The sequence below is a fragment of the Pteronotus mesoamericanus genome, unplaced genomic scaffold (genome assembly GCF_021234165.1).
Source record: "Pteronotus mesoamericanus isolate MK-2021 breed Mesoamerican mustached bat unplaced genomic scaffold, CSHL_Meso_final contig_2, whole genome shotgun sequence".
In the NCBI taxonomy this organism is placed as follows: domain Eukaryota; kingdom Metazoa; phylum Chordata; class Mammalia; order Chiroptera; family Mormoopidae; genus Pteronotus; species Pteronotus mesoamericanus.
In genome coordinates, this window is record NW_026555084.1 from 18299121 (window position 1) to 18312602 (window position 13482).

The following is a 13482-nucleotide window of genomic DNA, read 5'->3' on the forward strand; positions in this document are numbered from 1 at the left end:
CACTGGTTTCCAACCTGTCAATGCCTCCAGGTTTCTCTTTAGGTAATTTCCCCTTATTTTTCTCCTTTTCTTTCCTTTTGCTTAAAAAAGTGACATGTAGTTTAATAATGAGCCAGCCCGTGTTGCACAAAGATGAATGAGGCATCGTTTCATGTGGCCAACCCTGCCCAAGACAGGTGTGCAGCCTGCTGCACCAGCAGCTGAAGGGGACTTGGCAACAAGGGGACCTTGTCTGTGGCCACCAACATACCCCTGGTCCCTGGTAATGCACTCAGTGCAGGGGAGCCCACCGGGAAGAGCGCCGACAATGGAGGCGAGGGCTGGGCAGTGGAGAGAGGCCCCAGCACCTGCCTGTCTTTTGAATCAAGGCCTTAAGGTGCCGGATGTGGTAAAATGGGTTGAAAACAGGAAAGAAGCGTTCCAGAACTGTTTCCAGCAGCAGCAAGGACAAAAACACAGTTAATCAGGCCCAAGCCAGCTTTATTCCATCAGTCCTCTGTTTGAGTGACTGTTTACGGACTGAGGTGTGACCTCATTTTTCTAGCCCAACACTTGGCTGGATTCCAGAGACCCTGAATTCCAAGTCCTCCATCTAACACAGAGTCCCTCGATGTTTTCTGGCAAGAAGCTCAGCACTTCTCTAGCACTTTCCTCTAACATCAAAGCACTTCGCTTACATGTAGTCATTAATCCCCAACACCCCAGCCCTGCAGGCACCGTGGTGCTTGTTCTCAGGATGGACAGACTGAAAGACATTCACGCTTGACTCTGCACGTGTTGACTCTGATTTGCTCGATTGCTTTGAGTGTGCAGGCCTGTGTCCCCTTTTCTATCTGTGACATGAGCCCTTAAGAACTTGCTTAGATGGCAGCAGCTGCCGAGTAGGGCAGGAGCTTGGACCTTGACAATTTCTATGTCGTTCTGTGTAGAAAGTTCAAGGAAACCGAGTGGTGGCCCACAGGCACCAGCGGGGCACATGTGTCAAGTGAAGGTTGCAGGAAAGAGAAAATATGCTGGCTAACAGGGTGAAGGAGATTTCTGGGGAGGACCGGAGGGTGTGGGGAAAGGCTTGGAAACAGGTCCATGGAACCTGAGGAACCTCAGGCTGGAAGAGGCTGATCAGACGCTACTGTTTGTGTTCTTGCCATGAGTGGTCTTCAACTTGATCCACATTCTTTCCTCCCTTGTTCAGGCTTCCAAATCTAAAGAGGGAGTGTTAGCTTGGCAGAGCCTGCCCCTGAGCTGCAGTGATGGGTTGAGCAAGAGGAGGAGGAAGAGGAGTTGGTTTCTTCAGCCTCTGAAAAGGGAGGACCCTTCTGCCTCTCACCAAGACAATGCAAGAAGGAGGACCCCCAAAGGGAAGTTGGTGCTGTTAAGAAGGGGTTTGTATGAAAACGTGGCAAATGCTCTGCACAGCCTGAGCAGGTGGTTGCCCCAGGAACTGGGGAAACACGTCCCGGTGGCAGAGATTCAGTTGTGCCAAAGCAGCTGCACAGGTGGCGTCTCCATCCAGCACCGAGGGCTGGGGCCCTGGACAGCACAGCGGCCCTCCCCTCTCTTGGTGATTAAAAGGCTCACTTGCTGAATCTTCAACCAAAGCCCTGGCATTTGGTCAACTCTGGTCTGTCCACAGCCAGTCCTGAAGCTCTAGCATCATTAGGGAATGATGCTAAGGGGAGCTGTGGTTCACATGTCTAGGGGTCGCCTCATCCCTCCGAGCCCTGGCTATTTGAAAAAGGCTGCCCTGTGCACCAAGGGGCTGGTGACAGCGCAGAACCCCAAACAGGAGACCAGGCGGAGGGGCGCGGAGAACTTAACACACAGGACCAAAGAGCAGACGGGTGTCCAGCCCACTGAGTTCTAACACGACCTAGCTGACAAAGGACAGCATCATTCAGCCCTAAGAAAGGGGAGGAACTCGCCCTCCCACAGTGGAAAGGGTGCTTAAGACCCAGGGTGAGCTGCCCGCTTGAAGACAAATTCGACATATGTCATTCACATCCAAGGTTGGTAGGGACGGGAACTTTCTTTGCGTCAGGGAGGCCATCAGGGAAAATGTACACACACAGAAAGCATTGATCCTCCGTCACCTAATAGCCCTCAGGAGAATATACTATGACAGGGACTTGTTCTTGGAAATGCTGGTTCTCCAGAAGCAGTCACACGCACCAGCATGAGTGGCACCTCAGTGTATGCATACGTTCAGATTTCTGTGGGCTGGGGGAGAGGGGACGAACCCAGTGGTGGTCTATGGTGCTGAGACTCCATCCCGTCTGCCATGTGGCCCTACGGGAGGGTATGAGTCTACGCGCTCTTGCGGCGCCGGAGGCCACAGCAGGAGGAGAGAAGGGAAGCTGAAGCCTGAGTGACTGGAAAAGGGAAGCCCACATGCATTCTAGTCACGGCGACCCCATGTCCTGATGGCCCCAGGAGAGTCTTTTTACACCTGCCGTATCGAGTGTCCCTCTCTTCTCTCACAAGTGTCCTCATTTAGATAATAAATTATATGGTCACTTTTATTCTAATAGTTCTTTCCATGGCACAACCAGGACCTCGGGCTCAGGCCTGGTTCATAAGCAAATGCCCCAGTAGAGGCATGGCCCTAGGGAATTCGTGTTGGATCCCACAAAAGAAACTGTTCATGGGTTATACTGGGCGTCCTCCTGGCTCCTCATTGTCACGTATAGACCATTCTCCTACCTGCTCCACACGTACCAGCTTTGACTTGTATCATCAAACTCATTTCTCCCCAGGCCTCTCCCCTTCTTCCTGGAAGATTCCAGCTCCTGGCTTGCTGCCCTTCCCTCTACAACCTGATCCTACCACAGTGATTTCATATAGTGTTAGGGCTTTAAATGCCATCTCAAGCCTGGCTTCCTTCCTTCCTTCCTTCCTTCCTTCCTTCCTTCCTTCCTTCCTTCCTTCCTAACCTTCTTTCCTTCCTTCCCTCCTTTTCCTTCCTTCTCTCCCCTCCCTCCCTCTCTCCCTCCCTCCCTCCCAACCTCCCTTCTCCTTCCTTCCTTCCTTCCTTTCTTTCTCTTTTTCTTTCTTTCTCTTTTTCTTTCTTTCTTTCTTTCTTTCTTTCTTTCTTTCTTTCTTTCTTTCTTTCTTTCTTTCTTTCTTTCCTCCTTCCTTCCTTCCTTCCTTCCTTCCTTCCTCCTTTCTTTCTTTCTTTCTTTCTTTCTTTCTTTCTTTCTTTCTTTCTTTCTTTCTTTCTTTCTTTCTTTCTTTCTTTCTTTCTTTCTTTCTTTCTTTCTTTCTTTCTTTCTTTCTTTCTTTCTTTCTTTCTTTCTTTCTCTTTCTTCTTTCTCCTTCCTTCCTTCCTTCCTTCCTTCCTTCCTTCCTCCTTCCTTCCTCCCTTTCTTTCTTTCTTTCTTTCTTTCTTTCTTTCTTTCTTTCTTTCTTTCTTTCTTTCTTTCATGTAATATTTATTGTGGCCCTCTTTCTTACATGCTGCACTTGTGCACTCACCCAGCACCTTCACTGGGATTACTGACAAGCATCTGAGACCTAATCTGCTGCCAACAACTTTTTGCTTCCCTCGCTGTTCCCCAAAACCTGTTCCTGTGTTGGTTCACCTCCATCTCGTAAAAGGCAACTCCATCTTCCAGTGACTCAAGGCAAAGAACCCGGACTCCCCTCGAATCCTCCATTCTTTCATGCCTGATATTCAATCTGTCAGAAAGCCCTGTTGTCTCTACCTTCAGAGTATAAGCAGAATCTAATCACGTCGGCCTCCCTCCACGGCTCACACCCTGGCTCGGCTCAGCCTCAGCTCTCCCTGGATGACGACAGTATTCCCTTAGCTCATCTCTCTGCTTCTAGCTTTTCCTCTCAACAGTTGATTCTCAACCTGGCAACGAGAGGGATTCTGGTTCAAACATAAGTTAGATCACGTTGCTCTTCTGCTCAAACCCTGCAACAGGGTTAAAGTCAAATTCCTCATTATGACCTAGGAAATTCTCTATGACCTGACTCCCTATTACCACCCTGACCCCATCTCCTACTAAGCTACCCCTCACTGGCTTAAATCCAGTCCTACTGGCCTTCATGTCACGTGCATTCCTACCCCAGGGCCTTTGCTCAGGAACTTGCTGTTCTTCTGGCTTAGAATACATGCCCTTCGGAGAGCCACATTGTGCACCTCCCTGACCAACCTATTAGAACACTAATCACCCCCACACAGGTCCCACCTCCCTTTCCTGATTTGTCTTAGCCCTTAGCATTAACACCATCTACATTACCTACATATCTTGTTTTTTTTTGTCTGTCCCACTAGAATGTAATCATCTGTGGGCAGGAATTTGGTGTATTTTGTTCCTGGTACTTCTCCAGGGTCTGGAAGGGAGACTGATCCCTGTCAGTGCTCAATAAATATTTGTTGACTAAACAAATTAAAGCATCAGTTGCAGACACCCTTAGTTTGCTTTTGGAGGTTCGGCAACTTTTGAACAAATTCCGAGAACCATTGAAGGCAACAACTATGATCTCCTCCTCCAACTTTCTGCCCATCTTTTTCATACAAGCCTGGACCTATGGGAACCCAGATTCTGCCTGTCTTCATCCTAGAAAGCGGGGGGGGGGGTCCCCCACCTCACCAGCTAGCCTGATGGAAAAATCTGTGAGTTAGAAAGTGCAGTCTTTTATGGAACCCAAACCTTCTAAGTTTTAGCCACTGGCTCACTGCCCCTCATGGATCGAATCCGTTTCCTGGCCTACACAGGCGGTGATGGTCCTTCTGACCCTTCTCTCTACAGCTTAAGAAGTAACCCTAGTGTATCTTTCTCTCCTGTGATGTGGGCTTCTGTCTCCTCACCATCTTTGGTGTCCTCCTCTGGACTCAGTGCCTCCCAGCCATGAAGGTGCCCCAAACTGAACATGTAACTTCAGGAGCGACCCCTAGAGGGCAGTGAGAGTAGCTCTTTCCTTGCAATTATGACTCTCTGGTGTGTCACAAAGACAGCATTTGGTGCATGGGGATGGCCTCACCACCGTGACAGGCTTCGTCTGGGCAGCTGGGGGTAAAGGTAGGAGTCATTGTGGATATTTCAGGGGTTTGTATGCTTTGTGGTTGTGGTATGAGGTGGCTAGAGAAACTGTGGGCCAGTGAAGTCAACAGGTATGCCAGAGAATGAGGAAGGCTGAGGAAGAGCTGTTTGGGAAGAAGACCTGCACGGGTAACTAACGTTTGATCTGGCGTGTGGATGGACAGATAGTGGTCCGAGTTCACAGATACTCTGCTCCCCGCCCAGCATCCTGGGAAGCTGGCTGAGGTGATCATCTGACCTTCACATTTCTTCATTCTGCCACTAGATGGAGCGCCGAGGTGGAGGATGTGAACTGGGATTTTTAGGGTTTGTACAGAAAACCAGAAATCTAGTTCTTGGGCAGGTTGCTTAACTCTGTCCATCAATTTCCTCATCTGTAAAATAATATCTACCTTAAAGGATTCTTGGGCATAGCCAATGAGTTAAAAAATTCTTAAGTGCTTAGAAACCATGAAGAGCTATGAAAAAAGATAACACTTTCGGCTTTTTTTTTTTTTTTTTAAGTAGAGTGTCAGGCAGGTACTCAAGCAAAAGCTATTTCTGCGCCCACGCTCTGAAAGAGCATGGAGTCCTTCAGCAATCCAACCCACAGACGGCCTTGGCCTGGGGGACCCAACACCCCGATGCCTGAGATTGGCGGGGACGCACCTGAAAATGGGGATGACATAGTTGTTGGGGAAGATGCCGACTCGCCCGGTGACCAAGGAGACGCCCCTGAGCCAGCCGTCCTGGTACTTCCCCAGGACCCTGATGCCTTCCCCCTTCTGCAGGTCCAGCTCATCGGGTCCGTGGGCTGAGTAGGAGCGCAGGGCTACAAACCTGGGGAGGCACGGCACAGGTGAGGGGCGGACGCGTGTACACGCAGGGGAGGGCAGGGGAGCAATGAAGGGCGAAGGGAGAGGACACCTGCAGCCCAGGGGTTAGCAATTACAATCCTTTAAAACGGAAGCCTCAACGTGGAAGGCAGATGAAAGCGGAAGAGGTCGAAACAGCCGCGGACGGGCCCGATCCCTCCCCTCTCCACACCGCCCCCCCATCTCTGTAGAGTGTCCCACAGATGCAAGCCACTAACTTAGGCCACATCAGCATTTTGACAGTGGGGAAACTGGCCTACAATAAAGAAAGGAGTTGGTGACCAGGAATTAGTGGCAGAGCTGGGTCTCAACCCCAGACACGAAGGCTCTCCGGGGGGTGCTTTCTCACACCGCTTAGCAAACAGTCGGAGCCAGCAAGCTTCCAGGAAGTGAGAGGCCCACGGGAGAGGGAGCGGAAGCCTCCTGGACCCATTCCCTCTCCCAAAAGTAGAGACCTGCCTGACCCCCAGCAACGGCCTGAGCAGCCAGCTTCCTGTAGGCAGGGCAGTGGGCCCTGGGAAGGGAGGAGGGTGGTTAAGTTCTCGGGCACACAGTGGAGTGCTGGCTGCGTGGTGGGAGGGAGGGGAATGGGCTTAAGAGGGTGAAAATGTCCTGGCTTAGAGCAATGATTTTCCATTCTTTAGTCCACACAGGAGTCAGGGAGGTTATACCCAGGTATGAGTCTGGGGTGAAGAAGCTGCTAGGGAATAGTAGGCTGTGGAAGTGAGAACACCTGGCTGACTAAAGGCGTTAAAAAATAACCCACTTGGTATACCAGCTTCAGGGGTTACTAGTACATGGCTCTCAGGCCAGACTTAGGAAGCCCTTCTAGATTCTAACTGCTGTGAGACACTGGGAGCTTTTATCAAGTGGACCAGGGGGCAGAGTAGTCTCATCTGCAAGGATTTTTTCCCCCCTCTATAAAATGCTACATTTATTTTTCACTGATCACTAAAGCAACATCTATTTATAACCCAACATTTTGCATCTAAAGGAAGACAATAGAAATGGTTCCATACACAATTTCCCAGCAATGTTTTGGTATATAACCTTCCAGTCTCCTTCTACTTTCGTAAAATAATGAGCTCTAGGATGATGTGTTTTGCTAATTTGTATTTTTCACCATTTTTTCCATCGGCAGTCGTGAAGGGAGGAGAGGTGTTGTCTCCCTGGATGGGATGGCTTGGGAGCGGTGACGCGCAATGGCAGACAGATGGCAGAGGTGACGCCATCTGCGTCAGGACCAGGTGGAGGCTGAGCTCTTTACTCACATGTTAGCTGAGAGGTGCTGCTGGGAGCCGGGCAGACTGACGATGGCTGTGGACTGTCCTGGGGAGGTGGGTGTGGGGTGATACGCGCTGACCTACACAAACAGAAAAGACAGCCGAGCTGAACCAGTGAGCGCCACTAGGCAGGCCCCCGGCAGAGCCGCTGCAGAAAGGCCTGAAGCAGCTGGAAACCAAGAACCATGCGCGGCGCCACCCATCCTGTGTCACCCCCGTGGTTCGCCGCTGCGGGAGGCGCAGGGCAGGGACTGACCGGTTTGTGTCCTAGGGGTTCAGGGGTGGCATGCCGAGCCTGCGTTCCGGAAGGCTGCTCAGATAAGGCAGGGGATGAAGACTGTGGGATTTGCGGTCACCAGGGCACTGCCGGCCTCCTGGGTCCGTTCCCCCAGCCCCTCCCACCCATCGCCCAGTGCACTCACCTCCCTCTATGAAAACCTGCCCTCAGGAATGTGCTACATCAGCTAATACTGATTGAGAACTTGACACTTGCCAGGCAGTTTGAAGCGCTTTACAAGCAAATTTAATCTTATTAAAGGTACTCTTACCCTTATTTTGGGGTGAGGAGCTGAGAGAAAGAACAGTCACTCAACTAGTATGAACAAAAAAAGTAGACCCAGGTAGTGTGTGTCTCGACAGTCCCTGTCCTCTGCTCCTGGCTTATCCAGTGACTTATGGAAGGGGAATTTGAATCCTTTTCACTTTTCCTCGATGAAAGATGGAGCGACAATGCTGTGAGCCCCTAAAATCTGTCTCCCACCCTGAGACCTTGCCTGTTATCTAATCTACCACCTTGCTCATTTCCTTCTTGACATGTGTCACAGACCGTGATTGCTTCCTCATTTACTAACCATCCCCCACTAGACTCTAAGTTCCATGAGGGCAGGGACTACGTCTTGCTCATCACTGTATTTCTTATGTGCTTGATATATTGTTGTAGCTTGAAGTCCAAATGAATGAAAAATTTTCTTACCCAGCACACCGAGCTCTAATGAAACCTCAACCATCTTCATGCCACGCGGAGTAAATACATGCCATCTGCCTTCAGTTGCCCATCCATATGTAACAATGCATGCGTGCCTTTTTAGGACTGTTTCTGTGGGTACAGCTATTGTTGTGTATGAGTGGTGGGGTAAGTGCGAAAGCATTACTGAGTGCATGTGCTTCTGGTTCCCTGCCCAAGCGTGTATGTTTGTTTGGGACCCATGACAGCTGTATGAAGGTGTGTGATGGCATCTGCCTATTGGATGTCTGATTATGTTCATGCATGTGGGTCTATGAATCGATATGCTATGTGTAATTATATGTATGTATGTGTGATTGTGTATCTATGATTGTAAATGTCTATCTGGGACTTTGTGTGTATATATGTGAATTCCAGAGATGTGTGCGGGTATGTATATAGTTTTGTGTGTGTCTGGGTCGATGGTTGTGTAAATGTATGTGTGACATTGTGAGAATCCAGTTACAGGATCAAAAATTATTCCAGTCAGATAACAAGAGTTGGCAAGACTGTAGAGAAAATGAAATCCTTTTACAGTGCTGGTGAAATGTAAAATGATATAGCCTCTTTGAAAAATCTGTTCCTGAAATGACTAAGTATAGAACTACCATATTACCCAATATGACCGCTCCTGGTACATACCCAAGAGAAATGAAAACATAAGTCCACACAAAAATTTGTACAGAAATGTTACAGCAACGTTATTCATAATAGCCAAAAGGTGGCAATAACACAAATGTTCATTGATTGATGAATGGATACACAAAATATGGTATATCCATACAATGGAATATTATTCAGCCATAAAAAATGAAATATTGACACATGCTAGGACATGGATAAACCTTGAAAATGTTATGCCAAAAGAAGCCAGATACAAAAAGACAACATTACATGATTCCATTGATAAGAAATGTCTACAATAGGCAAATCTATAGAACTAGAAAATATACTAGAGGTTTGTAAGGGCTGGGGACATAGGTAGACATGGAGGTGATAGTTAAAGGGTGTAATAGTTACAGGACACAGGGTTTCTCTTTGCGGTGATGAAATGTAAAATTGTGGCAGTAATGGTTGTACATATCTGTGGATGTCTCAAAAACTATTGAATTGTATACCTTTAATGGGTGAATTGTATGGTATGTGAATTGTATCTCAATAAAGCTCTTTTAAAAAAGCACTCCACAGTCACACACCTGAGGCTCTCTAACACTGCATAAAGAGTTCTGAGCTTTGCAGTCAACCACTGTCCCACCAGTTCCCTCAGACAGAGATGAAAAGGAACTGGCTCTAGGCTAGGCAGCTCCTCTTCTCTGACTGCGCAAAGCAAACCCCTGCCGGGCCTAGGAGCTGTGCCAAGGGAGAGCCTTGTTACGTGAACAACTAATCTTATGTTTATAAAGCCTGTTGAACCATTGAGTAAGCAGCATGAACTTCACTTAACACCTACAACTTTCCAATGGTATGTTTCAGTGAAAAACGCTTCTATCCATAAACACTATTCATCTTTAGCGAGGAGGAAGATGCTAGAGCACAAAGCCACCCCTCCATTACACAGCGCTCTCTCCTTTTCCTTCTCTAGGCCTTCCTCTGGGGAGCGGTATTTCCCCTTACTTGGTATGTGGAACCAGGGCTGAAATTGGTGGGCTTGTGATGGACTCCTTTCTAATACAGAATGGGAAGGAAGGTCAGATTCTCAGGTTTTGAGGTGTCTGGGAGGGGAAGAGCGAACAGGATTGGAGGGGAGGCAAAGGAAGAGGAGGGAGGGGGCGAAATCATGGATGACACTGAGGGTCGGGGAGAGAGTCGGCAAGTGAGACAGAGGCACCATGGGAGGAAGAGGCAGATTCAGAGGGATCAAGGGAGGAAGGAAGAAGAGAGAGAGATTAAAAAAAAAGACTGGAAAAACTCTTACAACCCATTCAGAAGTAGACAAACAACCTAATAAGAAATGGGCCAAAACAAGATATATTGAGTGGCCAATGCATAAAAAGATTCTCAACATCAACAGTTATAAAAAATGCAGGTTAAAACTACCATGAGATACTACTATAAACCTAAAAGAATAGCTGAAGTCATAAAGACTGACTATACCAAGTGCTGGTGAGAATGCGGAGCAACTAGAACTCACATACTGCTGGCGGGAACATTAAGTGGTTCCACTACATTAGAAAACAAGTTGGCTGTTTAAAAAAAAAAAATAAAGGTAAATATACATTTACTATGCTACTCACCAATCCTACTCACAGTATTTATCTACGAGAAATGAAAACACGTGTCCATACAAGAACTTGTACATGAACGTTCATAGCAGCCCTGTTCATTTTAGCCAAATGGTAACAACCCAAATGCCAATCAACTGGTGAACGAATAAACAAACTATAGTATAACGACAGTGGCATATGCCTCAGCAATACATGCAATGACATACATGAATCTTAACAACATCCTAAGTAAAAGAAGCAGGACACACAAGACTCAGTTCTATGGCGCCATTTATATGACATTCCTAAAAAAAGCTGAAACTATAGTGACAGAAAACATCTGAAGGATTGCCAAGAGCCAGAGTGGGGAAAAAAGATTGCAAAGGGGTACAAGAAAACTTTTCGGGCTGGTGAAAATGTTCTATATCTTGATTTTGGTAGTCATTCCACACCTTTGTGCATTTGCCAAAAGTCATTGAACTGTACACTTAAAATGGTTGAACTTTATTGTATGTAACTATATAGATCACTAAAGCTATTTAAATATGAATATATTATCTAGTTCATAGGAAGCATCCAAGTGGCCTTGACGTGGCCCAACCCAAGCTCTGGAATGGTCAGCAGAGTATAGGGAGGGCTCAGTTTAAGAGTGGGCAGCTGGCAAGTGACTCCCAGGTCAGGGGGCCACCTGAATGGGAGGAAACCTATGGATCAGAGAGAGGCTCAGTGAGGCAAAACCGAAACTGAATAAATGAACGAATGGGTGAATGCATGACTGCAGTGACAGGAAAAGAGAGGAAGACAAAGGCAGAGAAGAAACTGGTAGGGAAGAAGGAAGACAGAGCAAGACAGCAGTGCAGGCCCTGTTTGGTAAATGAAGACACCAGGTAGACAACTCCAGCATCTGAGGAGGCAAGTCTGTTCCTGTCACTAGGCTCAAAGCCAGAGGCCCAGCCCCCTGGAGTGAAAGAACCTAACGAGTGGTTCCCGGGGTCAACTGTGACCTCAGGTCTCCACCTGGAGGCAGGACGTGAGGTCCTCTGGCCACGGGTACTTCCTGGCACAGGGTTTGCCAACCTGAGCAGGATGAGAGAATGGGTGTGTATTTGAGGGTGGGTACTTCTGTTATAATCTAAAAACATTTTTCTTCCTTTTGAAGGAAATGACTCATTTCAAGTAAGTCTTTATCAGAATCAGAAGAATCCACAGCTGCGTGGCCTCTGGGCGTTTTCAGGTCTTGAGGTGTTACAGGAGGGAGGAAGGTGGCCTGGAGCCTGGTGCACATTGCTAGCACATTCCGCGGGCCCCTGCGCCTTCCCCAGCAGCCTCCCGGGCGCAGATATCACGGCTCCCTCTCACGATTTGGAGAGGAGATCTAGCTTCATGCGCAGGCATGTGGCCCAGGCGTTTACCAGGACGTGTGATCTTGGGCAAGGGATGGAACTCTGGGATCCTCCATTTCCTCACAGGTACAATGGGGCAAGAATGGTGTCTCTCTTCATAGCGTTGTTGTCAGGATGAAATAACACAACCCATGTCAATTGTTTAGCACATTTAAGTGCGCAATAAATATTACTCATTCAGATCTGCAAAGAGGTTAGCTCTACACGGGGTGGGGATGGCGTGCACGGAGCACCTCCTTTCATGTGACAGCCCCGTAAGGTCTTGGACTGAGAGCAGGACCCAAGAGCGTGGTGGGGGATGGGAACAAGCAACCCTACATCCCTATTCTGGAGGAAAACATCCCCAGCTTTTCAAAATGTGAGTTTGTGGTCCCCCTCCCGGCCCTTGCTGTGGCACACAGCTACTTCCTCCAGGGCTCATGCCTTGGTGGGCGTGGGGTGACTGCCTTCCTCAGCAGAGTGATCCACTCCAGAGCAGTTGCTGTGGTCCTGCGTGTCAGTATTCTCAGGAGCTAACAAGGGCCTGGCACCTACATTGTGCTCGCCGGTGTGCGTAGAAGAGCTGCATTTTAGAGGCAGAAAACTAGGTATTATTCTGTCATTTCTAGACCCACCGCTATGGATAATCTGGGGCGGATCATCTGTCTTTATAAAAGTAAAAACTCCTTCCTCTCTCTAGATCAAGAGACTTAAGAGCCACACACAGGGATTGCGATGTATGAATCTTACTTGATTCTAAGCACTGGGGTTAATGCAGTGAACAAAACACACAAGGCTCCTTTCCCATGTGGGACTCACCATGTATACCAGACAGGCAATTAAACCCATAATTATATAAGCATAGTGCTTGTTGGAGTGGGGGAAGTTCAAGGTGCTCTGGGCACCATCGTGCCAGGAGAGGCTTGCCTTGACTTTTAAGAGGTAATTCACTCTCACATGCTCTGATTCTAAAGCTAACTTATTGTACACCCTGGGAGGGACGGTATTGAGCAGAAATACAGCAGGCATTCTGTTCTTTTTCTTAATCTTAAAGGGAACGCCTTCAACATTTCATCATTAAGTATGATGTTTGCTGTCAATTTGATCTAGATTTCATTTATCGTGTTAAGGAAGTTCCCTTTTATTCCTTGTTTGCTAAGATTTTAGGAATATAATGAATGACTATAGAATATTATCATTTTTCTCTATCTATTGAAAAGATCACTTGGGTTTTCTCCTTTAATCTGTTAATATAATACATTACAACAATTAATTTTGTACTACTAAACCAACCTTTCAATCTTGGGAAAAACCCAACTTAGTCATGATATATTTAATTTTCATATATTCCTGGGTTTGGTTTGCTAACAGGCACTTGAATGCTTTTGCATCTATGTTTATGACTAAGGTAAGACTCAAATTTTTCTTTCTTATGTTGTTGTTTTTCTGGTTTTGACATTAATAATATCTTAGCCTCATGAATAAATTGGGGAATGTTCTTTTCTTCGGAAGAACATTCTTTGGAAGAATTTGTAAAAAGTGAAAGTACCCACTCCCTGAAAGTGTGAAAAAACTCACTTGTATAACTGTCTGGGTTTGGGCTTTTCTTTGTGGGAAGATCTTAAATTATTGATTCAGTTTCTTTAATGGTATAATACTATTCTGAAGGGTTGCCAAGAGCTATTTACCAGATATAAAATGTTTTTTT

At 47.2% G+C, this 13482-nt stretch overlaps 1 protein-coding gene across 1 annotated transcript in view; it reads right to left on the minus strand.

Moving 5' to 3' along the window:
- SH3RF2 (SH3 domain containing ring finger 2) overlaps window positions 1-13482 on the minus strand; it is a 115851-nt gene that overhangs the window by 22727 nt on the left and 79642 nt on the right. Inside the window, exons 6-7 of the mRNA XM_054568237.1 lie at window positions 7174-7265; window positions 5697-5867 (exon numbers count right to left, since the gene is read on the minus strand). Of these exons, the coding sequence (XP_054424212.1) occupies window positions 5697-5867; window positions 7174-7265 (263 nt within the window). The remainder of the gene's footprint in view (window positions 1-5696; window positions 5868-7173; window positions 7266-13482) is intronic.